At 43.4% G+C, this 23,136-nt stretch overlaps 1 protein-coding gene across 5 annotated transcripts in view; it reads left to right on the top strand.

Moving 5' to 3' along the window:
* Positions 1-23,136, top strand: part of LOC144680530 (V-type proton ATPase subunit C 1-A-like) — a 112,258-nt gene that overhangs the window by 282 nt on the left and 88,840 nt on the right. For 2 of the 5 annotated variants that reach the window (XM_078541611.1, XM_078541607.1), the window contains exons 2-5: positions 851-1,014; positions 1,392-1,459; positions 10,601-10,686; positions 22,030-22,124. In XM_078541611.1, coding sequence (XP_078397737.1) covers positions 886-1,014; positions 1,392-1,459; positions 10,601-10,686; positions 22,030-22,124 — 378 coding nt within the window. In that variant the 5' untranslated portion in view covers positions 851-885. Of the gene's footprint in view, positions 1-4; positions 240-850; positions 1,015-1,391; positions 1,460-10,600; positions 10,687-22,029; positions 22,125-23,136 lie in introns of those variants that run through there. The other 3 variants (XM_078541610.1, XM_078541608.1, XM_078541609.1) reach the window with 3 other exon arrangements.

The following is a 23,136-nucleotide window of genomic DNA, read 5'->3' as shown; positions in this document are numbered from 1 at the left end:
ATGTGAATGACGTTTCTTTTATTTCACAATTCAATTTTTAACTTTTTAATGTAATACAGCAGTTGACTTGTGGCAGGAGGACGTAATCTGCCTGATTTTAACCTTTTTGATACTTCAATAACAATACAATACTTGAACACTTAAGCACAAACAGGAATTCTTTAAAAAATACATTAAAGTGCACAGCAGGAACAAGAATTGCGAGAGGTGATCTGATTTGGCTGGCTACAACCACGATCGTGAGTACAGCATAGTTTTTCACTCCCTGAAAGGCATGATTGTTCCTTTGGTGACGGGCATCAAATATGTTTAGTGAAGTTATCCATTTCACAAATAGCAGTGTAATTAATTGTAAAAGTTATTGTTTAGACGAATATATTTATGTGCAGTCTGTTAATCGTGTTATTTCACCGTGAACGTTAAAAGCCCATTGAGCATTTCTGTGATCATTCAACTGTTCAAATTTTGCACTGTAACTGCGATGATTTATCAACTGGTGACCTAGTGGTCTAGATGAAAGTATGTGAATCGTCAAACAGATTTCACTATACAGCGAAATCAATCGCAAACGACTCCTGTGTTGAAGAAGATATTAACGACCAAATAAACCCATATTGATTGTGTCATAAATCCTACGAACTTGCGGTAAAAGATCTCTTTATTCCTATTCTAAGATTGGTTGTTCGACGGGATCTATTGAGACCGGTGCCAGGTTTGCTAGTTCAAGTTGAAGTCCAAACAATTAATTTAGTGTCGATATTGACTAGCAGATAGTTTGTACATAGATGATGACGATGAGGTTCTTTCACTCTGCCAGACTTTTTTTCTAAAACTTTTTTTTTACACATAGCAGGTGCAGTGCATTCCACAGCGTCTCAGGACAATATGAGCGAATACTGGTTAATTTCGGCCCCTGTGGACAAATCGAACCAACAAATATGGGAAAGAATGAACACTGTAACTGAAAAAGCCAGTTTGTCAAATAATTATAAGTTCCTGATCCCTGAACTCAAGGTAACTCCTATTGTTGGTCATTGCCCCTCTTGCAAATCATCTGTCCAGAAACATTTAAACTATAAGATGTAGCACTGTGTCTAGGCTTTCTTTCCAGCAGCTATATGACAATAGTATAACAAGGATGCAGTTTATCAAACACTTCAGTATCTTATGGAGCAGGATTATTTCAGCTCTATTATGTTTATCTTTCTCGCCATGTGGCCATTACCTTTAGTACAAGTTTCAAACTTTTGCATTGTATACATTATAAACTGGCTTGATTACATATTTTTGAATAATTCCAAGCATGTGATTATTTTGGATGTCTTATTTCAGTGCCTCCATTAGTTTATCAATAAGCAACAAATGTCATGATGTTCTTCATTTTCTCTTAGGTGGGGACATTAGATTCATTGGTTGGACTCTCAGATGAACTCGGAAAGCTTGATACGTTTGTTGAGGGGTAAAACACACGTTATTTACTGTACACAAACAAGTTAAAGCATATTTGATTCGTACACGGGTTTCCTGCTGTAACTGTTTGTTCCTTAGTCCTAAACTGACTTCATGCAGATTTCACTCAGTTCAGGCAGCTTTATCCAAACTGATATCACCACATAGCAACAGAAATCTGCAAGGCTCTTGTTTCATCCAACAGCCAAACTCAGAACCACCTGCAGTTCAGAAGACAAGGTGACATAAAGATGAAAAATATAAACTGATAATGATACAAAATAAAGGGGCAGGCAATTTTAAATCCACTGGCTTTTCTTGTGAAAGCAGAATATAAAAGTTTGCTCAACCATGAGGTAAATCTGACTTAAGAACATTTCTGATTTGTGTTTGAAATTTTCTGAATCACAAACATAATACCTAAAAGGGTGTGTTCCAGGTTGAAATATAATTCAAGATTTATCTACACTAGTTTAGTTATTATCCTGTTAATAAATTTGCAGAGGAAAAAGGACATAGGTATTTTGTCAGACCAAAAATGCAACTGATAGGAAAAAAATATAGGTCTTCAATAAATTAGTATAATAAATAATATACTAGATATATATTACTAAGCCATCAATCTCTCAGACTTGATCTTTGATCAATGCTGACTGAGTTGATACTACCCAAAACCTTGAGTCAGAAAGTTATTAATTTAAGCTCTCTGACCAAAGCTCCAAATGTATAGATTGACTCAGCCAATGAATTAATACATGAAAGGTCCAACCACATTGCAGCAGTGTGCTACCAAGCCTTCTGTGCATCAAATTAAACTATGGTTCCATTCCTGCTCATTTTCTGCCCTTCATCGAAAACCAGATACAAAATACTCTACTATAGCAGCAGTCAATAGTCTGTTCCTAGCAGTCCAGGGAGACATCTACTGACTTCAGCATTCTGGCCCACTGGATGGTATAGTTACATTTTGTTTCACATGTACGGAAATGCCTGCAGCGACCACTACCGATTGATAGCATCTGGAATGCTGCCATGCTTTTTATTCAAATGGTTGATAAAATGCAATTAAAATAGCAGTCTTATATTGGCATTTATAATTTCCCAATGATTTGTAGTAAGCAGTACTATATGACCACAAAATAATGGAAGTACAGTAGCTGTTTAATTATATTTCACTTGTTGATTAACATGAAGAGTCTTCTTTTCTAGTAATGACTATCCTGTACGCTGGTGGAAGAAAATATAGTAAAACAGACAGCACGTGATTGCAGCCAGAAATATAATGATCATTGTATGATTAAAAACTGTTAGTAATCTTACAGCAGCAGGACCTAGTTTGAAATCTGCTTTTTCTTGCGTAAATGGAACAATAATTAATTAAGCCATGATTAAATATTGAAATAATATTGTGTATTAAACACAAGTTCTTTAGAGCCAGAGTATCTCCCTTAAAGCATGAGTTTACATGCAATTCAAAAGTATTGTTTAGGGATTTGAAACAACTCTGGGGACCTGGGTGGAGCAGAGAATTAGTGAACATAGGAACAGGGTTAGGACATTTATTCCCTGAAGTCTTTTCCAACGTCCAATTAGATCATTGCTGCGGTGCATCTTAACTGCCTTGGTTCAGTAACTTAATATCCTTACCTGACAAAAATCTATCAGCCTCAGTTTTGTAATTTTTAATTGGCTTGGCCTCAATTACCACTTTCTAAAACACTGTCCTTTCTTATGCTTATGGTTGACTCCACCCAGACAGCTGGAATAGAAGTCTCCTCTTTCCTCTAGCTGTAAGACTCCTATGTGAAATGAGTTTGAGCAGTTTCAACCAATTCCTGCTGGTCATAGACCCTTAACATTAACTTGAGTAATGTTGCACTAAATTTGGCAATTATCATTCAGAAAGACCACAAAAATAACAGTGTGGAAACTGAAAACATAGGGCTGGACTTTACATGGCCTCGGCTAAAAAATCGGGTGGGAGCATGCCCGTGACCACGACAGCTGTCCCTCAGAAATTTCGTGCTGGGAGCAGTGTTAATTGCTTTAAGGTGAGAGTTCCGCACCTTTCTTGGGAGGAAGTCCTGTCTTAGATCGGCAACTCTGAAGTCCCAGCAGTGCCACTGGTAGCCATAACTGGGCCCACAAACAGTTCCCAATGATGAGGAGACTGGACTGACAGGTAAGTCCAGTGTTAGTCGCTGTGGTGAGGGGGGTTGACTGTAGGGGGGGGGTGGGGGAGCGTTCAGGAAACCGGGGGGAGGGCTAAAGTTGGGGTGGGGGGTGATGACCTTGGGGAGAGTGCTGCTGATGAACCCAGAGGACCCCAACGGATGATCCCCTCTTCCTTGCCTCATACCTGCACACGCAGCTAAAGCTGCCGGGCTTTCTGCATGGCGTGGGCCACCCCTGCCACAGATAAAGTATCAGTGGTGGCAGGTTGAGGCCCTTAATTGGGGGGCCCAAGAGCAGGTGGGCTGCCCGATGTCTCCCCCATCTCCTATAAAACTTCAGACAGGTTGTGGGTGGGTGGCAGGAAGGCCACTCGCAGGATTTTACGTGCCCCTCCCCTCCCTTCACACCCGCCAATGGAGGAATGTAAAATCCAGCCCATCATGTGTGCAGTGGGGCACTCTTAGGAACGTGAGTAGGCTATTCACTTTCTCGAGCCTGTTCTTCTGAGGATGGGACTAAAACACACAGGGTGGAATTGTCCCAGATTTGCACTAAGTGCGGTCACAGGCAGGAAAAAGTATGTTCTACCCACTGTTTTCAATGGCAGCTTTTCACGCCGTTTCATCCCAATCCCGCTTCATTAATCACGGCGTTTTGCTGGCGAGTGGCCTCCGATTCGCGCACTACGCTGTCACCTCACCACTTCCTCGCACTGACGCCATATGTAAAGTGCAGTCGCGTGCACAACTCTCAGAGCTTCCACTGCTGCACCAAAGACATGGTCCCGAAAGGCAAGAAGACTGCAGCCCCCCGAATCAGTGATGCATCCTTGGGACACCTTCTAGACACTTTTGGAGCCTGCCACCATGTCCTCTATCCTGTCTCTGGCTGCAGGAGGCCTATCAGTGTCACCACTCCGGCTTGGGAGGCGGTGGCAGAGGTGGCAAGTGCCAACGCTGCACAGAAGAGGTTGGCCATCCAGTGCAGAACATGGATGAATGATCTTATCCTTGCAACCAGGGTAAGGCTACCATCTCATTACTCTAAACTCACAAGCCCAACACACATTCACTGGCATCTCACTCACTGCCAGCTCAAGGGACATCACCACTCACTCTCACAAACCCTCATATCTCCGTCTGGACGCATCTCCTCTGGAGACTGCTTCCTCAGCCCTCACCTTCTTGAGGCCATTTGCACAGATCAACATGTGTCCCCACACAAACCCTGGGATACCCCCTTTTCCCCAGTAACACCTGAGCCCTACAGCCTCTTCCCTTGCCTGAGGCCAATTCTCCACCCTTCCCCAAGCAAGCCACAGTCCTGCAGCTGTTTGAAAAGCCACCCCCGCCTTATGGCGGGTCTGGTAAGTGGACACCTGCCCTTAAAAGTGATGTTGTGCTACCTGCGAATGCTGCCCAAAGCAAGGTAGACAAACAAACCTTGAAGCCCCGAGCGAAGTGCAGCCCGCCAAGTGCACGTTGCTTATGTTCAGTTGTGAATCACGCCAATGTGCTCAGATGATCCAGTGTGGGTGGATGATTCTGGTGAACTGGGCTTATGATGATATGCAGATGTATTACAATGAAGTTACCGACGTGTGGCGGCGGGAAACACGGCCCACCATTGATGGGTGGAGCAGACATTTGCAAACTGGTTTCATGACAGCATGAAGCCGATTTTTGGCTTACCTGCCATATTGTCCACTCACGTCCGCCATTACGTCCCATGCTAGCGGGCATGGAAAATTCTGCCCACAGTGTCAGATCAGAGAAGAAATGTTTTTATTCAGTAGCCTTCTGTGCTATATATACTGCACCAGCTAGGGATCATCGCAGGTGTGATCTTGTCCCAAACTGCCTGGAAATCTGGCCATGTCACCTGATCTGGGGGAGACGGCATCAGTGCTTCCTGTACCAGGGAACTCACCCACGAGCCACTTCTTTTATAAAGTGCCTTAGTTTCATAAATCAAAAAAAGGCTTCAATCTTCAAGAATCCATGCTACAATTCCAGCCTGGATCTTCACTCCATCCCAGTGAGGCCCACTTATGTCCTCCAGAAGGCTGGTATACACCTCACTTGAGTAGTTAGATCCATGTGATGTGGAGGATGTGGGTACTGCCAATTAAGGGAGTATCCCCTCTCCAGCCCTGCCCTCTCTGGTACAGCTACACCTCACCATGTAAGTGGTTCCACTCTTAACTGGCCAAGGCCTGAACCAAGTGTAACTGGACCCTGGTGGATTTTGCAGTCTCTCACAGCTAAGGAACTTCATCCTTGTTGTGTCTATTACATTCTAATAATAAGAAATGTGAGTGTGGAGATTACCAATAAACCATAGCCTTCTTCTATTTTTCTATATGGAAATCAGGTACACTTTTAAAGTCCTTATAAAGTTGACTGCACTTTTTCCAATGGATTTGTTAATAATACTGAAATTATCCAAGTATTATTTCAGTGTTTAGGAATGCTTTTTTGGAATGATTTTTTTTTTAACTTTGTGTGCTCCATGTTTGAATAAATAATACATTTAATTGCTGCTTTCTAATGGGAGTATCTTTTTGCTTACGTAGTTAGCTTTGATTTTTTAAGAGTTTTTGCAAAAGTACTGGGCCATAACTTCCGACTAGCATTGGAAAGTGCTGGCCTGCAGAAATTAGAAGAAATAAATACCACTTACCTGGTCTTGAAAATTATGTTGCCGCTTCCATTCTCTGGAGCTGATTGGGGCCTGCATCGAAAGACTCCTCGCAGGCCCCAGCGTATTCAAGGAGGCCACACTCCCTTTTTTTAAGGCACTTGCTGCAACAAAGCGGGTAAGTTTAAAGGGCCAGGGAAACTGACAGACTAGGGGAAGGTAAGTGCCTAAGGTAAGTGCATAGGATTTGGGGGATGGGGGTGACGAGGGTGTTCTGGGGGTGAGAGGCAGGTGAGATGGAGGCGTGGGAGGGTCAGCCAGAGGCCAGGGAAGGAGGGGAGCGGAGGCCCGGGCATGTGGGAGTTGGTCAGAGGCCTGGGGGGCGGTCAGAGGTCGTGGGGGTGGGGGGGGCTGTTGGTTGGTCAGAGGTTTGGGGGGGTTCCGAGGTCGGAGAAGGTCAGTGTTTGGGGGTGTCTGAGTTCAGGGAAGGAGATGGAAGTGGTCTGAGGTCAGAGGGGAGGTTCGGATGGGGTCCGAGGTTGAGGGGGGGTCCGAGGTCCGGGGGCTTGAGGGGTTGTTGGGTCCGAAGTCCAGGGTGGGGTGTTTCTTGGGAGTGTTCTGAGGTCGGTGGGTGGGGAGGTCTGAGGACAGGGGTGGGGTTGGGGGTTTTGAGGTTGGAGGGGGTCTGAGATCGGGGGCGGAGGTTGGTCGGAGGTCCAGGGGGATTGTGGGGTGGCTCCAAGGTCTGGGTGGGGTTTGTGATGGGGGGTCGGAGGTCTGGTGGGATCGAAGGCCCGGAGGGGATGGGTGGGAGTCGGAGGACTGGGGGTGTCATGGTGGCAGTGGGAGGTGTCGGAACTTGGGGGAGTGGGGAGAGTCCCGTGGGGTGGGGGTGACAGGTGTGTGGGGGACCCGTGGGGTCGGTCTGGGTCTTTACAATAGTTACTCTGAAGTTAGAAGAGATTTTAATTCTTCTAACTTTTCCTGAGAAACTATTGGTATAACCCTGGCAGAACCATCAGAAGTTTGCGATTTAAACCGCATTTTTGGATCATTCCCAGCACAGTGCAATTGTCCAGAGGAAGTGGGCACTTCTGGGCAATTGCAATGCAAGCCTTTACCTGGGAACTTCCCAGTGGGATTCCCCAGTGCATCTTTGGGGTACCCCCCCAAATCCGACACTGGGGAGCTTGGAAGTTACAGGCCAATGTTTTTTTTAAATTCAGGAGCTGTGTGCCAACATGCTCTCATGGGAAATTTGCTTTTTTTCTGTCCCTCCCTCAGTAATCATTTATAAAAAGGTTGTCAGTAAAAGCTGACAATGCAAATAGCTGTTGTCACAAAATGTTGATACCCTACAAATGCATTAGTTTTAACTTTGAATTTCAAATATTCAGAACTATGAGCTCTCATTAAATGAGTTTTGCTGCTTTAGATCAAGTTGATAGATTTACAGAAATGAGGAAGTTTACTGAAGCATAGAACGATTTAACACAAGGCACCATTCCTTTCAAAATTTCAAAATATTCAAGATGTCATACTCTTCTGATCTTTCCTCATTGTCCTGCAAGCGTTTCCCCTTCAAATATTTATCCAATTCTCATTTGAAAATTCTTATTAAATCTGCTAGCACCATCCTTTCAGGCAGTGCATTCCAGATCATAACAACTCTCAGCATTAAAAAATAAGGCTCTGGTTCTTTTGCCAGTTACCCTAAATCTGTGTCCTCTGGCTATTGATCCTTCTACACTTCTGCCACTGATAACAGTGGGACCAGTTGTCCAATTCTAACTCGGTGGGCTGGATGTTATGGGGTGGGGGTGGGGGGAGGTGGGGGGCATATTGCTCCTCCCTGCCCTCCCCACCCCTATTGCAAGAGTCAACAGGCAACTGCACCTAAAAGAAGCCTGCCTCACAGGCATAACAAGCTGAGAGTGGGCCTTCTGCTCCTCAGTGGGATGAAGTCCTGTTCTCTAGAGCTGCCAGCCAATCAGATTGCCCACATCTCTAGCAGTTCCGGCAGCACCAGAGCTCAGCAGTGGGGGTGCTGCTCGGATTGCAAGGAGGCCCACGATGAAGAGTGATGGCACCCAGCATGTGCTAAGTCCTGGGCTTTTAGGACGGGAAGGAATCTGGCAGTGTGGGGTGGGGGAGGGGGGATGCACACTCCCCAAAAGGACATAACCCCCTTCCTTCCCGCCTTTTAAGCAGTTTGCTTAAAAAAATGGATTGCCCACTCCTGCCCATCTGCCCACACCAACCATATTGTGGGGAGACAGCTCGGGGTGTTTGGGAAGCTGGTGGGCTTGCCACCCCTCGTATTTTACATGCCCACCTCCCCCCCCCAGCGAAAACACATTTAGCGGGGGCCATAAACTCCAGGCCTATGTCAGTGGGTAGGTTTTAATTGAGTTTAAAAAAATTGTCCTGTATCTCACTCTCGATTTTATCAAAACCCTTCATGATTTGAACACCTCTATTAAATGTACCCTAAGAAGAACAACTAGCTCGCTAGTCTCTCTACATAAGTGAAGCCCCTCATCCCAGGATCATTTAAGTAAATCTCCTCTGGACCCTCCCTAAGGCTGTGACATCCTTCCTAAAGTGTGATGCCCAGAATTGGACACAATATCCAGCTGGGGTCTAATGGGTGATTTATAAAGGTTTACCATAACTTCCTTGCCTTTGTATTATATACCTCTATTTATAAAGCCAAAGACCCCTTAACAGGCTTCTCATCATGTCCTGCCACCTTCAAAGAGTTATGTATCAACACTCCCAGGACCCTCTGTTCCTAAACAAAAACAAAAATTGCTGGAAAAACTCAGCAGGTCTGACACCATCTGCGGAGTGGAACACAGTTGACGTTTCAAGTCAATATGACTCTTCATCAGAACTAAGGAAATAGAGAAATTAGGTGAAATATAAGCTGGTAGAGTGGGGTATGACAGATAGAGCTGGATAGAGGGCCAGTGATAGGTGGAGGTAAAGAAGAGATTGCCAAAGATGTCATAGACAAAAGGACAAAGGGGTGTTGACGGTGGTGATATTATCTAAGGAATGTGCTAATGGGGACAGTAAGGGTAGCAAGCAGGACAAGCTAGTGGCAGATGGCCCTAGTGGGGGTGGGGTGGGGGGAAGGGATTGAAATGGGCTAAAAGGTGGAGATAAAACAATAGATTGAAATAAATTTAAAAATAGGTGGGAAAAGAAAAATATATTTTTTTTAAATTATAAATAATTGGAGAAAGGGGGTGGGGATGGAGGAGAGAGTTCATGATCTGAAGTTGTTAAACTCAATATTAAGTCCGGAAGGCTGTAAAGTGCCTAGTCGGAAGATGAGGTGCTGTTCCTCCAGTTTGTGTTGAGCTTCACTGTTCCTACACCTGCTTTAAAATCGCACCTTTTAGTTTATATTGCCTCTCCTCATTCCCTCTAGCAAAGTGTATCACTCCACACCTTTCTGCATAAAATTGCATCTGCCATGTGTCTGCCCATTTCACCAATCTGTCTTTGTCCTCCTAGGTTGCGATTCTCCTCACTCTTTGCTACATTTCTGTGTTTCATACCATCTGCAAACTTTGAAATTATGCCCTGTTCACCCAAGCCTAGGTCATTAATATGTATCAAAAAAGTTAGTGGTCCTAATACCAACCCCTGTTGACAGTAACACTGTATACTTCCTATCAGTCTGTAAAACAACACTACTGTTTGCTTTCTGCTTCTTCGCCAATTTTGTGACCACACTGCCACTGCCCCTTAATCCCATGGGCTCTAGTTTTGCTTACTTGTCTATTATGTGCTACTTCTTCAAATATCTTTGAAAATCTGTATATAAATCAATAAATAAAAACAATATATATCAATGTCAACATATAAAAACCCTCTCCCTTCAACAGAGAACTCAATCAAGTTAGTTGAATATGATTTAGCATTAAAAAATCTGCACTAACTGTCATTCATTAACCCATATTTTTCGAAGTGACAATTAATTTGTCTCAGATTATTATCCCTAAAAATTTCCCCATAACCAATGTTAGGCATTCTGGCTTGTACTTCAGGTTTATCTCTATCCCCTTTGGGACTGATGCATGGGGTGGCAGGGAGAGTTGTGGGACGGGGGAGGTGGGGAAGAGAGCAAAGAAAACAGCAGGATGAAGCCTGTATAGCATCATGGCACTTCATGTCAAATGATTAATGGGTATTTTCAATGACAGTTAATTTTCTGCTGAGATCTATTCTTTTACTAATTTAAATGTTTATTTTAAATCTTTTCTTACCATGTTTACCATCAGTTACTTAGAGTTGATTCTGTTTATGTGTGTTTCAATCTAAGCATCGTAAAGAAGCTGGCACAGTACACAGCAGATATCATGGAGGATTCCAAGGATAAAGCTCAAGAAAACCTATTAGCTAATGGAGGTGGGTTCTGTAAAATATACTGTAGTATACATCCATCAAAGATGAAAGTTACTCAACAAAATGCTGGAGCTGTGAAAGATGAGTGATGTACATTATTCAAAAATTTACACTATTTTAAGTTCTCTGCCATAAAATTGGTATATTTGTAGTGCATTAAACTCCTACATTTAAAATAATCATGCCTTTAAGCTCTAACTCTTATCTCTAATGTATATATTTACAACCAGTACACTTTATTTCTTCAATCAGTATGCATTTTATTTTTGTAAAGTCTCTTTCAATAATAATACCCATACAAAATTCTTGCCTAATAACATCTTGGAGTTGGTAGTGGCATCCCTGACCCAGTGATACTTGCACAGTTCTGACACTTCTGCTGAAAGATCACCAGTCTTGACATTTAAAGGTCGTCCAAAATTAATATTTAATCAGTGATTGAACATTAGTAGCCTGATTAGATTAAGTTGAACATTAATTTTCAAACAACTGAGAATAGTCTGTTCTGTATGCAAATACCCTTCTGCATACATGATGAATGTGAATGGTGACAATCTAGCATTCTTTAAACTGCACACTGAGGATGGAAATTATGAAAACTGTGGAGGACTAGAAAATGCTACATAATGCTACAATTGCTACATTGAAAATCTGCTTTCTTCATCTTGAACTCGAGTACACCAGCACTAAGAGCAGTACCTATTTCCTGATCTTCACTCCATTGACCAGAGAGTAATCAGGTTTATCGACTGGTAATTATTAAAAATGAATTTCCATACCAGTGCACGAGGCATATTGTGCTGCTTCACATGCTAAACCTTCATTACTATTCCTATTCCCAGTACATTACAGATGACCACAGGCTATTAATTCAATATTACTTGGTGACAGACAAGCAATGGTTGTAGATAATTGTATGTTATATCTAACTTGGCAATTGATAATTGGACACATTAAATAATTTTGTCTCAATTCTACAGGCCAGATTATTTGGAGATTCAGATTTCTTAAAATTTGGAGCTTCACTATCGATGTGCAACCACTTGTGCACTATGTTATTTATTGAATTTGTGTCTGAAAATCTATAGTCCTGCTCTGAGTTTTGCTCAGTTTATATAGTCAATATAATTTGGTTAATCACACATTGGCCTAGAAATGGGTTTGCATGGAAAAACAGGCCAATGGGTATGCCATGCCTTTGTTTTTATTTATTCACGGGATGTGGGCATCGCTGGCTGGGCCAGCATTTATTGCCCATCCCTAGTTCCCCATGAGAAGGTGATGGTGAGTTGTCTTCTTGAACCGCTGCAGTCCATGTGGTGTAGGTACACCCACAGTGCTGTTAGGAAGGGAGCCCCAGGATTTTGACCCAGCAACAGTGAAGGAATAGCGATATATTTCCAAGTCAGGTTGGTGAATGACTTGGAGGGGAACTTCCAGGTGGTGGTATCCCCATGCATCTGCTGCCCTTGTCCTTCTAGATGGTAGTAGTTGTGGGTTTGAAAGCTGCTGCCTAAGGAGCCTTGGTGAATTCCTGCAGTGCATCTTTTAGATGGTACACACTGCTGCAACTGTGTGTCGGTAGTTGAGTGAGTTAAGGTTTGAGGATGTGCAGCCAATCAAGCGGGCTGCTTTGTCCTGGATGGTGTGAAGCTTCTTGAATGGGAGTATTCTTTCACTTGTGCCTTGTAGATGGTGCACAGGCTTTGAGGAGTCAGGAGGTGAGTTACTTGTCGCAGGTTTCCTAGCCTCTGACCTGCTCTTGTAGCCGTAGTATTTATATGGCTAGTCCTTTTCAGTTTCTGTGGGTTCAGAGACCATGTGAAATCCATACTGGGACTTCAATATTCTGTGCCAAGCATGCAGCCAGCAATACCCATAGTACTTATTTTCTGTGTACTTGTTTGTGTGGGTGGGGAATCGAGCATCTTTGATGGGTTGTGAAGATATTAATAAAATGAGCGCAGGAGCTTTTTTAAAATTCATTTAAGGGATGTGGGCGTTGCTACCTAGGCCAGCATTTATTGCCCATCCCTAATTGCTCTTGAGAAGGCGATGGTGAGCTGCCTTCTTGAGCTGCTGCAGTCCCTGTGATGTAGGTACACCCAGTGTTGTTAGGAAGGGAGTTCCAGGATTTTGACCCAGTGGCAGTGAAGGAATGGCAATATATTTCCAAGTCAGGATGGTGAATGGCTTGGAGGGGAATTTCCAGGTGGTGGTGTTCCCATGCATCTGCTGCCCTTGTCCTTGTAGATCGTGGTGGTTGTAGGTTTGGAAGGTGCTGCCTGTGGAGCCTTGGTGAGTTTCTGCAGTGCATCTAGTAGATGGTACACACTACTGCCACTGTGTGTCGGTGGTGGAGGGAGTAAATGTTTGTGGAAGGGGTGCTAATCAAGTGGGCTGCTTTGTCCTGATGGTGTCAAGCTTCTTGAGTATTGTTGGAGCTGCAAGCGGAGAGTATTCCATTGAATGTCAAGGGGTGATAGTTAGATTCTCTCTTGTTGGAGATAGTCATTGCCTGGCAGTTGTGTGGTGCAGATGTTACTTGTCATCCCAAGCCTTAAATTGTCCAGGTCTTGCTGCATTTGGACATGGACTGCTTCAGCATCTGAGGCATCGCGAATGGTGCTGAACATGGTGCAATCATCAGCGAACATACCCATTTCTAACCTAATGATGGAAGGAAGGTCATTGATGAAGCAGTTTAAAATGTTTGGGCCTAGGATACTACCCTGAGTAACTCCTGCAGTGATGTACTGGAACTGAGATGATTGACCTCCAACAACCACAGCCATCTCTCTTTCTGCTAGGTATGACTCCAACCAGCGGAGAGTTTTTCCCCTGATTCCCATTGATGCTTGGGCTCCTTGATGCCACACTCAATCAAATGCTGCCTTGATTTCAAGGGCAGTTACTCTTACCTCACCTCTGGGGTTCAGCTCTTTTGTCCATGTTTAAACCAAGGCTGTAATGAGGTCAGAAGCTGAGTGACACTGGTGGAACACAAACTGAGTGTCAGTGAGCAGTTTATTGCTAAGCAAGTGCCACTTGATAGCACTGTTGATTACCCCTTCCATCACTGTATTGATGATGGCGAGTAGACTGATGGGGCGGTAATTGGCCAGGTTGGATTTGTCCTGCTTTTTGCGTACAGGACATACCTGGGCAATTTTCCACTTTGCTGGGTAGATGCCAGTGTTGTAGCTGTACTGGAACAGCTTGGCTAGGGGGGGTGGAAAGTTCTGAAGCACAAGTCTTCAGTACTATTGCCAGAATATTGTCAGGGCCCATAGCCTTTGCTGTATTCAGTGCCTTCAGCCGTTTCTTGATATAACGTGGAGTTAATCGAATTGGCTAAAGACTGGCATCTGTGATGCTGGGACCTCTGGAGGAGGCTGAGATGGATCATCCACTCAGCACATCAGGCTGAAGATTGTTGCGAATGCTTCAGCCTTATCTTTTGCACTGATGTGCTGGGCTCTCCCATCATTGAGGATGGGGATTTTTGTGGAGCCTCCTCCTCCAGTGAGTTGTTTAATTGTCCACCACCATTTACAACTCGATGTGGTAGGACTGTAGAGCTTAGATCTGCTCCATTGGTTGTGGAATCACTTAGCCCTGTCTATCACTTGCTGCTTATGCTGTTTGCCTTGGAAGAAGTCCTATGTTGTAGCTTCACCAGGTTGACACCTCATTTTTAGGTATGCCTGGTGCTGCTTCTGGTATGCCCTCCTTCACTCTTCATTGAACCAAGGTTGATACCCTGGCTTGGTGGTAATGGTAAAGTCAGGGATATGCCGGGCCATGAGGTTACACGTTGTGGTTGAGTACAATTCTGCTGCTGCTGATGGCTCACAGCACCTCATGGTTGCCCAGTCTTGAGTTGCTAGGTCTGTTCAAAATCTGTTCCATTTAGCACGGTGATAGTGCCACAACAACATGATGGAGGGTATCCTCAATGTGAAGATGGGACTTTGTGTGCACAAGGACTGTGCGATGGTCTCTCCTACCGATACTGTCGTGGACAGATGCGTTTGCGGCAGGCAGGTTGGTGAGGATGAGGTCAAATATGTTTTTCCCTCACCACCTGTCACATACCTAATCTAGCGCTATGTCCTTTAGGACTCAGCCAGCTCAGTTTGTGGTGGTGCTACCCAGCCACTCTTGGTGATGGACATTGAAGTCCCCCACCCAGAGTACATTCTGCATTCTGTATTCTGAGGGGCTGATCTGCAGAAAGGCAATCAGCTGATAGTTGTAAGGACAGTAATTACAAGGATGGTTGGTGTATTGGGAGGGAAGGGATGGTTCAGGTGAACTTTTCTTGTGTCAGTTGTTCTCCAAGAACTCTGCTGCAGTTTGGTAGCACACCTTGATATAAAGGTGGAGGTCTACGATGACCTTGACAGCCTCAGGAAGTGTGGTCTATTCTTTGGCTTAGAGCTCTAGCTATGGTTGCAGTAGATGACATAGCTCAGTGACAGCTTCCTGAGTGAAGCAAGAATATTCAGGCCCCAGTGTGGTCACTTTGCAACCATGTCTCTGTATTGGCTATCATATTACACTCATTCATTTCTATTTGTGCTATCAATTCATCCATCTTGTTACTAATGCTGCATGCATTCAGATAAAGAGCCTTTAAATCTGTCTTTATATAATTTTCCCCGCTTTAACTTTATTTGCTTGTGCACTCTGCCCCTTCCCATCACACTGCAGTTATCATTGACAGTATTGCTAACCTGCACTATTGCCTTGTCCTTTCTCCTTAACTTTACAAATTTGCCCTCACCTGAACCCTGCATGCCTCCCCTACCCTCAATTATTTAGCTTAAAGCCCCCTCTACAACCATAGTTACACAATTTGCCCTTACTTTGGTCCCAGTACAGTTCAGGTGAAGGCCATTCCAATGGTACAGCTCCCTCTTTCCCCAGTACTGGTGCTAGTGCCCCATGAATTGAAACCCATTTCTACTGCACCAGTCTTTGAAGCACGCATTCAACTCTCTGATCTCATTTACCCGATGCCAATTTGCTCATGATTCAGGTGGTAATCCAGAGATTTTTGCCTCAGTGATTCTGCTTTTCAATTTAGCCTGAACTGCACATACTCCTTTAGTAGAATTTTCTCCCCCAGAGAGCAGTGGAGGTTGGGTCATTGAATAATTCAAGGCTGAGTTAGATAGCTTTTTGATCGACAAGGGAGTCAAGTGTTATGTGGGACAGATAGGAAAGTGGAGTTGAGGCCACAATCAGATCAGACATGATCTTATTGAAAGGCCGAGCAGGTTCAAGGAGCCAAATGGCCTACTCCTGCTCCTAATTCTTGTGTTCCTGTATTCTTGTGTCTCGAGCTGCATTCAATGATGAATTCATGCTTGCTTACTTGCTTAATTGAGATTGAAAAGTATTAAGGGGCTGACATCCTGGTGTAAGTCTTGGGAAGTGCCTTATGCTGACCTCTGCTCCTGACCTTAACCAAGTATCCAGAATCAGGGTGAGATTACATGTTGCTGGTGAAGGCCCATACTACTAAGGGTGCTTCAAGGACATTCTGGGGCACCTCTCGAAAACATGCTACAAGTTTGCTAATTGGCCCCTTTAAAAAGTTCTTCAGAAGACCAGGCTATGATCCAGATCCCATTTGCGTCACTCCAGCTGTTACCTGTTTTTATTTGATTATTGGTTGCTGCTGCTGTCCCAGCCAGGAGCAAGGAAATGCTCAGCCTGAATACCACCTCTGTTCTGGGCTTTTCACTTAGTCTCCTGTGGTGGGAATTGGCACAGATTCTCCTCTTGCATGACTTACTTGGCATGGAAAATAATGCATTACTTTTTTTCATCTAAATGTATTTACTTCATCCCAGACTTTAGATGATACATAGTACAGCAGTGAGATGATGCTACCCATGTTTACCATGGCCTTTTCTTTGGACTTTGACTGTGTTGGGATTCTAATTGTTTACATTTTACAAAGTTGTTCTGCATCAGATATCCATGACACCTTCCTTTCTACTCAAACAGGAACCATTTCATTTCATTCCTCAATGGAAGCAGTGAACAAAGAGGAAAGAGTTGCGGGCTTCGCAAGGATAGCAGGCTTCCCACGGTGCATTGCCTTGTGTGCTTCTTGTGAAGACCTAGGGATGTCTGGGAATGGGAGTGGATTCCACTCCTTGAAAATGTTCAGTTTGTGTGCATTGTTTGGCAGTGTACTATGTAGTTCTGGTTTCCTAGCAATAATCATGATGCCTTTGTCCTGGACTGGTCCTGAAACACTACTTGCCGACAATGTCCCCAGCACTGTCTTCCGGTGGAGACATTACGTGGAGGCATACTTGCCCTCCTCTTGTACTTGCCTGCTCCCTTGTGTTGCATACTTCAATTCTTCCTATAATATTATTACAGCTAAAATTGCATAAAAATGTAAAATGTTAAATCTATTCATTTCTTGAATGATTTTGGTTTTCAACGATATCTTTCTCAGTAATCAGAGTAGGACATAAAAATATATGAATACCAAACCATACAGACATGTGAGGACCTGAAGTAATGTTGCTTACTTATGTAGCTATTTACTGCCACTAGTGTAAAGCTTATTAGGAGTCACTAAAGTTCATCCAATTCTGAATCACCTGTTTTCTTGAGCATAAACATTGCATTTTGATTTTTTTTTCAGAATGATAATCTGGACACATGGATACAGTGATCAGGTTACGATGGATTAGATAAATGAGAGCCACATAGCTTGGTCACATTGTCCATGTGATCAGGAAAACTTCAATCTTTGAAGCAAAACAAAATTTACCATGAATTTTTTTAAAATCTGGGATCTTTACAAAATTTGTTAGGCAAGCAAACTGGCATTTCTGTGACTGCCAATCAGTGCCTTTAACTTTAGATACTTCAGGATAGAATTGTGAGGATACTGCGGTCCTCTTTTAACTGGTGAATTTTTAGGGCGGTGTGCTGCTGAGTAGAAGTACAAATTTTAACAAAGAAAATTTGAACAGTGAATTTGTATATTCTAATTGTGCTGCATTGCAATTGGTCAGCCATGCAGTTCTATTGATCAATATTGTTGTGACAAGCAAGGATGGATCCAGGGGCTGACATTTAAAAATCAATTGCTTTGAAGTTTTTCCTAAGGGCTTGTTGTTTTGCAGTTATTTTCCTCAAGGCATCTAATCAAACAATTCTGAAACAATTTTATAGTAATTAAGAGTCATTTTTTTCAGAGTCTTCTTATCCATAATGAATGATAAAAATACAAATTAAAGAACTGTGCTCAGATAAAGTGACAGCAAAAATAATCCAGATGCATTTTGGAATCATCGCCCTTCTCCCCCACACCCCTTGGTTTATTAGGTAGAAATAGGGATCCGTATTCATATTAAATCTAGTTGGATTTTAAGTAAATAGTCAAAAAGAAATAAAACTGGACGAACCACCCAGCATCGACTTAGGCTCTGGAAATGACAACGACACACCCAGCCCTGTCGGTCCTGCTTAGTCATCCTTACTAACATCTGGGGGTTTGTGCTAAAATTAGGAGACCTGTCCCATAGTCTAGTCAAGCAACAGCCTGATATAGTCAGACTCATCAAATTATACCTTACAGCCAATGTCCCAGACACCACTGTTACCATCCCAGAGTATATCCTGTCCCAAAGCAGGACAGACCCATCAGAGGTAGCAGCTCACTGGTATTCAGTCAGGAAGCAGTTGCCCTGCAGACCCCATGAAGTCCCATGGCATCAGCTCAAACATGAGCAAGGAAACCTCCTGCTGATTAACATCTATCACCCTCTCTAAGCTGATGAATCAGTACTCCTCCATGTTGAACACTTCCAGAAGAGGCACTGAGGGAGATAAGAGCACAGAATGTACTCTGGGTTGGAGACTTCAATGTCCATCACCAAGAGGGCTCGGTGGCAGCACTGCTGGCCGAGCTGGCTGAGTCCTGAAGGACTTATCTGTCAGATTGGGCCTGCGGCATGTGGTGAAGGAACCAACAAGAGAGAAAAACCTACTAGACCCTGTGCTCACCAATCTGCCTGTCACAGATGCATCTGTTCATGACAGTATTTGTAGGAGGGTCCACTGTGCAGTCCTTGTGGAGATGAAGTGTAATCATACTTTGTTTTATAATACTCCTGCGAAGCACCTTGGGAAGTTTCATTCACTTAAGGGTCTTATATAGATATTAGTTTTTTGTTGTGCACACTGAAGATATCCTCCATTGTGTTGTGTGGTACTACCACCATGCTAAATGGGATAGATTCAAAACAGATCTAGCAACTCAAACTGGGCGTCCATGAGGTGCTGTGGGCCATCAGCAGCATCAAAATTGTACTCAACCACGATCTGTAACCTCATGGCCCGGCATATCCCCCACTCTACAATTACCATCAAGCCAGGGGATCAAGCCTGGTTCAATGAAGAGAGCAGGAGGGCATGCCAGGAGCAGCACCAGGCATACCTTAAAATGAGGTGTCAACCTGGTGAACAGGACTACTTGCTTGCCAAGCAGCAGAAGTAGCATGTGATAGAGCTTTGTGGTCCCACAACCAACAGATTAGATCAAAGCTCTGCAGTCCTGCCACATCCAGTTGTGAATTGGTGATCAATTAAACAGCTAAGCAGAGGAGGAGGCTCCACAAATATCCTCATCCTCAATGATAGGGGAGCCCAGCACATTAATGCAAAAGACAAGGCTGAAAAATTTGCTTAATCTTCAGCCGGAAGTGCCAAGTGGATGATCCATTTCAGTGTCCTCCTAAGTTTCCCTGCATCACACATGCCAGTTTTCAGCTAATTTGATACACTCCACGTGATACCAAGAAATGGCTGAAGGCACTGGATATTGCAAAGGCTATGGACCCTGACAACATCCTGGCAGTAGTACTGAAAACTTATGTTCCAGAACTAGCCGTGCCCCTAGCCAAGCTGTTCAAGTATAGCTACAACATTGGCAACTACCCAATAAAGTGGAAAATTGCCCAGGCGTGTCCTGCCCCTTTTACTCCATGAGCTCTAACTTTGCTGACAAGTCTGTTGTGAGACTCTTTATCAAATGCCTTTTACATGTCCATGCACACCACATCAACAATATTACCCTCATTAACCATCCCTGTTACCTCTTCAAAAAACTCAAGAAATTTAGTTAACCGTGATTTTCCCTTAATAAATCTATGCTGGCTTTCCTTAATCTGCATTTGTCCAAGTGACTCTGAAGTGACTATTAATTTTGTCCCAAATTATCATTTCTAATAGCTTCCCCACCACCGAGGTTAAATCTGTAGTTGCTGGGCTTATCTTTACACCCTTTTTTGAACAAATGTGTAACACTTGAAATTCTCCAGTCCTCAGGCACCACTCCTGAGTCTAAGGAAGATTGGAAAATTAGTGCCTCTACAATTTCCACTCTCACTTCATTCAGTAATCTTGTTTGCATCTCATCCAGTCTGGTGCCTTATCAACTTTTAAGTTCCTGTCCACATAATGCAAGACCTATCCAATCCAGCCAATTACCACCCCATCGATTATCAGTGAAGTGATGGAACATGTTGTCAACAGTGCTATCCAGCGGCACTTACATAGCAATGACCTGCTCACTAATGCTCAATTTGGGTTCTGTCAGGGACAGTTGGCTCCTGACCTCTTTACAGCCTTGGTCCAAAACTGGGCAGAAGAGCTCCACTTGAGAGGTCAGGTGAGAGTGACTACACTTGACATCAAGGACTACTTGACCAAGTGTGGTGTGAAGTAGCCCTAGCAAAATCAAAGTCAATGGACATCAGGGAGAAAACTCTCGACTGGTTGGAATCATTCCTAGCACAAAGAAAGATGGTTGTGATTGTTGGAGACAAATCATCTCAGTCCCAGGATTTTGTCATAGTAGTTCTTCAGGGCAGTGTTCTAGGCCCAACCATCTTTACCTGCTTCATCCATGACCATCCCTTCATCATAAGGTCAGAAGTGGGGATGTTCGCTGGTGATTGCACAATGCGCAGCGCCATTCACAACTCCTCAGATACTGAAGAAGTCTGTGGCCATATGCAGCAAAACCTGGACAACATTCAGGCTTGGGCTAATAGGTGGCATGTAATATTCGTGCTATATAAGTGCCAGGCAATGACTATCTCCAACAAGAGAGAGTTTTACCGTCGCCCCTTGAAATTCAATGGCATTACCGTTGCTGAATCCCCCACTATCAACATCCTGCAGGTTACCATTGACCAGAAACTGAACTGGACAAGCCGTATAAAAACTTTGACTACAAGACAAGGTCTGAGACTGGGAATCCTGCGGCTAGTAACTCACATTCTGACTCCCTAAAGTCTGTCCACCATCTACAAGGCCCAGGCAGGAGTATGGAGAAATACTCTCCACTAGCCTAGATGAGTGCAGCTCCAATTACACTTGAAATGCATGACTCTATTGACAACAAAGCAGCTTTCTTTATTGGCACCACCTTAAACATTCACTCCGTCCTCCCCTGATGTACAATGGCAGCACTATGTACCTATACAAGATGTATTGCAGTAACTCACCAAGCCTCCTTCAATAGTAACTTCATAACCTTCAATCTTTACCACCTGAAGGACAAGGGCAGTAGACGCATGGGAACACCACCTCCGCAAATTTCACTAAAAGCTGCACACCTTAACATGGAACTACATCACTATTCCTTCACTGTCGCTGGATCAAAATCCTGGAACATCTCTTCCTAACAGCACTGTGGGTGTACATACATCACATGGACTGCAGTGGTTTAAGATGGTGGCTCACAACCACTTTTTTGATTAGGGCACTTAGGGGAGGGCAACAAATGCTGGCGCCCACATCTTATGAAAGAATTTAAAAAAAGTTTCACCACAGAAATAATGCTTGTAAACCAGTTGGAACATGGGGAGAAGGAACAGAACTTTTGGCAGCCAGAAGCTTTTTCCTACTTCATTTTCACTATCGCTACAATTTATTGTGGTGGGGAGCAGAATCAAAACTTGTGCTCATTATCGCTAGCTTCTGGAAACCCATAAAATGGCATTTTCTTTTGTGTTGTGATATTTATAGAAATAAACATAAGCTGGGTCATGCATTAATTTACCTATTGTTTGCTGCGATAAGTGAAATAAAACAGGGGAAGTAAACAGACATGTAACTGCACTTCACATTTGTAGTTTATTATTAATCATGAACATGAAACATTTTAATTTTTGTGGTCAATGCTTTACCCGTTTATGGTGCTATATTTGATGTAGCAATCTGGCGGTGTTTGGTTTGTTACTTATGGATAAAGGAATATCAGGCGTACAACTAATTCTATTTTTTTTTTATTTTTAGTTGACCTTCATAGATACGTGACACATTTTCAATGGGACATGGCTAAATATCCTATAAAACAGTCACTACAAAATATAACAGAAGTTATTGCTAAGGTGAGATTTGGTATTAAGAAATTTGTCATTTAAATTTTAATAAATTAAGTCTGTATAAATCAAATATATTTACTGTCATATATTAATAAAAATCTTGCCTAAATCATGCACTTCCTCTGCCTAACTCTTACTTTTTGATGCCAAAATTTTTTTTTGTAATGCTTTGATGTCAACATTTATAATGTCAAGAGTGGTAAAGTTGAACTTTGACAGGAGAGTAAACAGCAGCTTGTAAGCCTATTATATACTCTACTCGATTTTCCTCGCCATTGACTTCAGTGAAAAGGAAAATCAGGCAGGATGTATATTGGGTGGCTATTTCCACTACTATCTGTTTTGCGCTACTGCCACAGTTGAATTTTACCTCCAATTTGTGAACATTTGTAATTGAAAGTGAATATGCCAACAATTTCTATCATGATTTAAATGAAGACTGGTCAATGGGTGGCACTATGATGTCTTCCCTTTCCATGGCCCGGATTTGCTTTAGTCAAAATGGCTCACTATGTTCTCTGGGGAGGGGAACGGAGGCAGGATAGATTTCGCAATTGTGCGATTCACGGAGGCAGCGGCACATTTAAAAGTGCCAGCTGCCTTCATTCAGAAGCTATTTTCATCGAGAGATTTCCAGAACAGGACTCATGGGACTTAACGACTTTCAGCTAAAGGTGTGAATCTAGCGGAGTTCTTTGGAGAGGTCAGGTATCTTTTTTAAGAGGTCAGGTACCGTTTTGCAGAGCTTTAAAAGTTTCAGCAAGTGCCACAGAACTTCGACAATTTCAGATACAGGTGTGTGGCTGGCACCCAAGGGAATTGGTGTGTGAGGCCTGTGGCCTTGGAAGGGCATATAATTTTGGCCCTCCTGACTAAGGCATCCAGCTGGGAGCAAAGTGCGTGTGCTAGATAAGGGGAAGAGTGTGCATCGTGGCAAAGAAGCTGCAAAATGGGGATGGCACCTTCACATATTTGTGCCATAGAGGCACGTGGGCATGAGCAATGTGCGGCCAGATGG

This window comes from Cetorhinus maximus, chromosome 5 (assembly GCF_964194155.1).
Source record: "Cetorhinus maximus chromosome 5, sCetMax3.hap1.1, whole genome shotgun sequence".
NCBI classification, from domain to species: Eukaryota; Metazoa; Chordata; class Chondrichthyes; order Lamniformes; family Cetorhinidae; genus Cetorhinus; species Cetorhinus maximus.
This window is presented reverse-complemented; position numbering and strand designations above follow the sequence as displayed.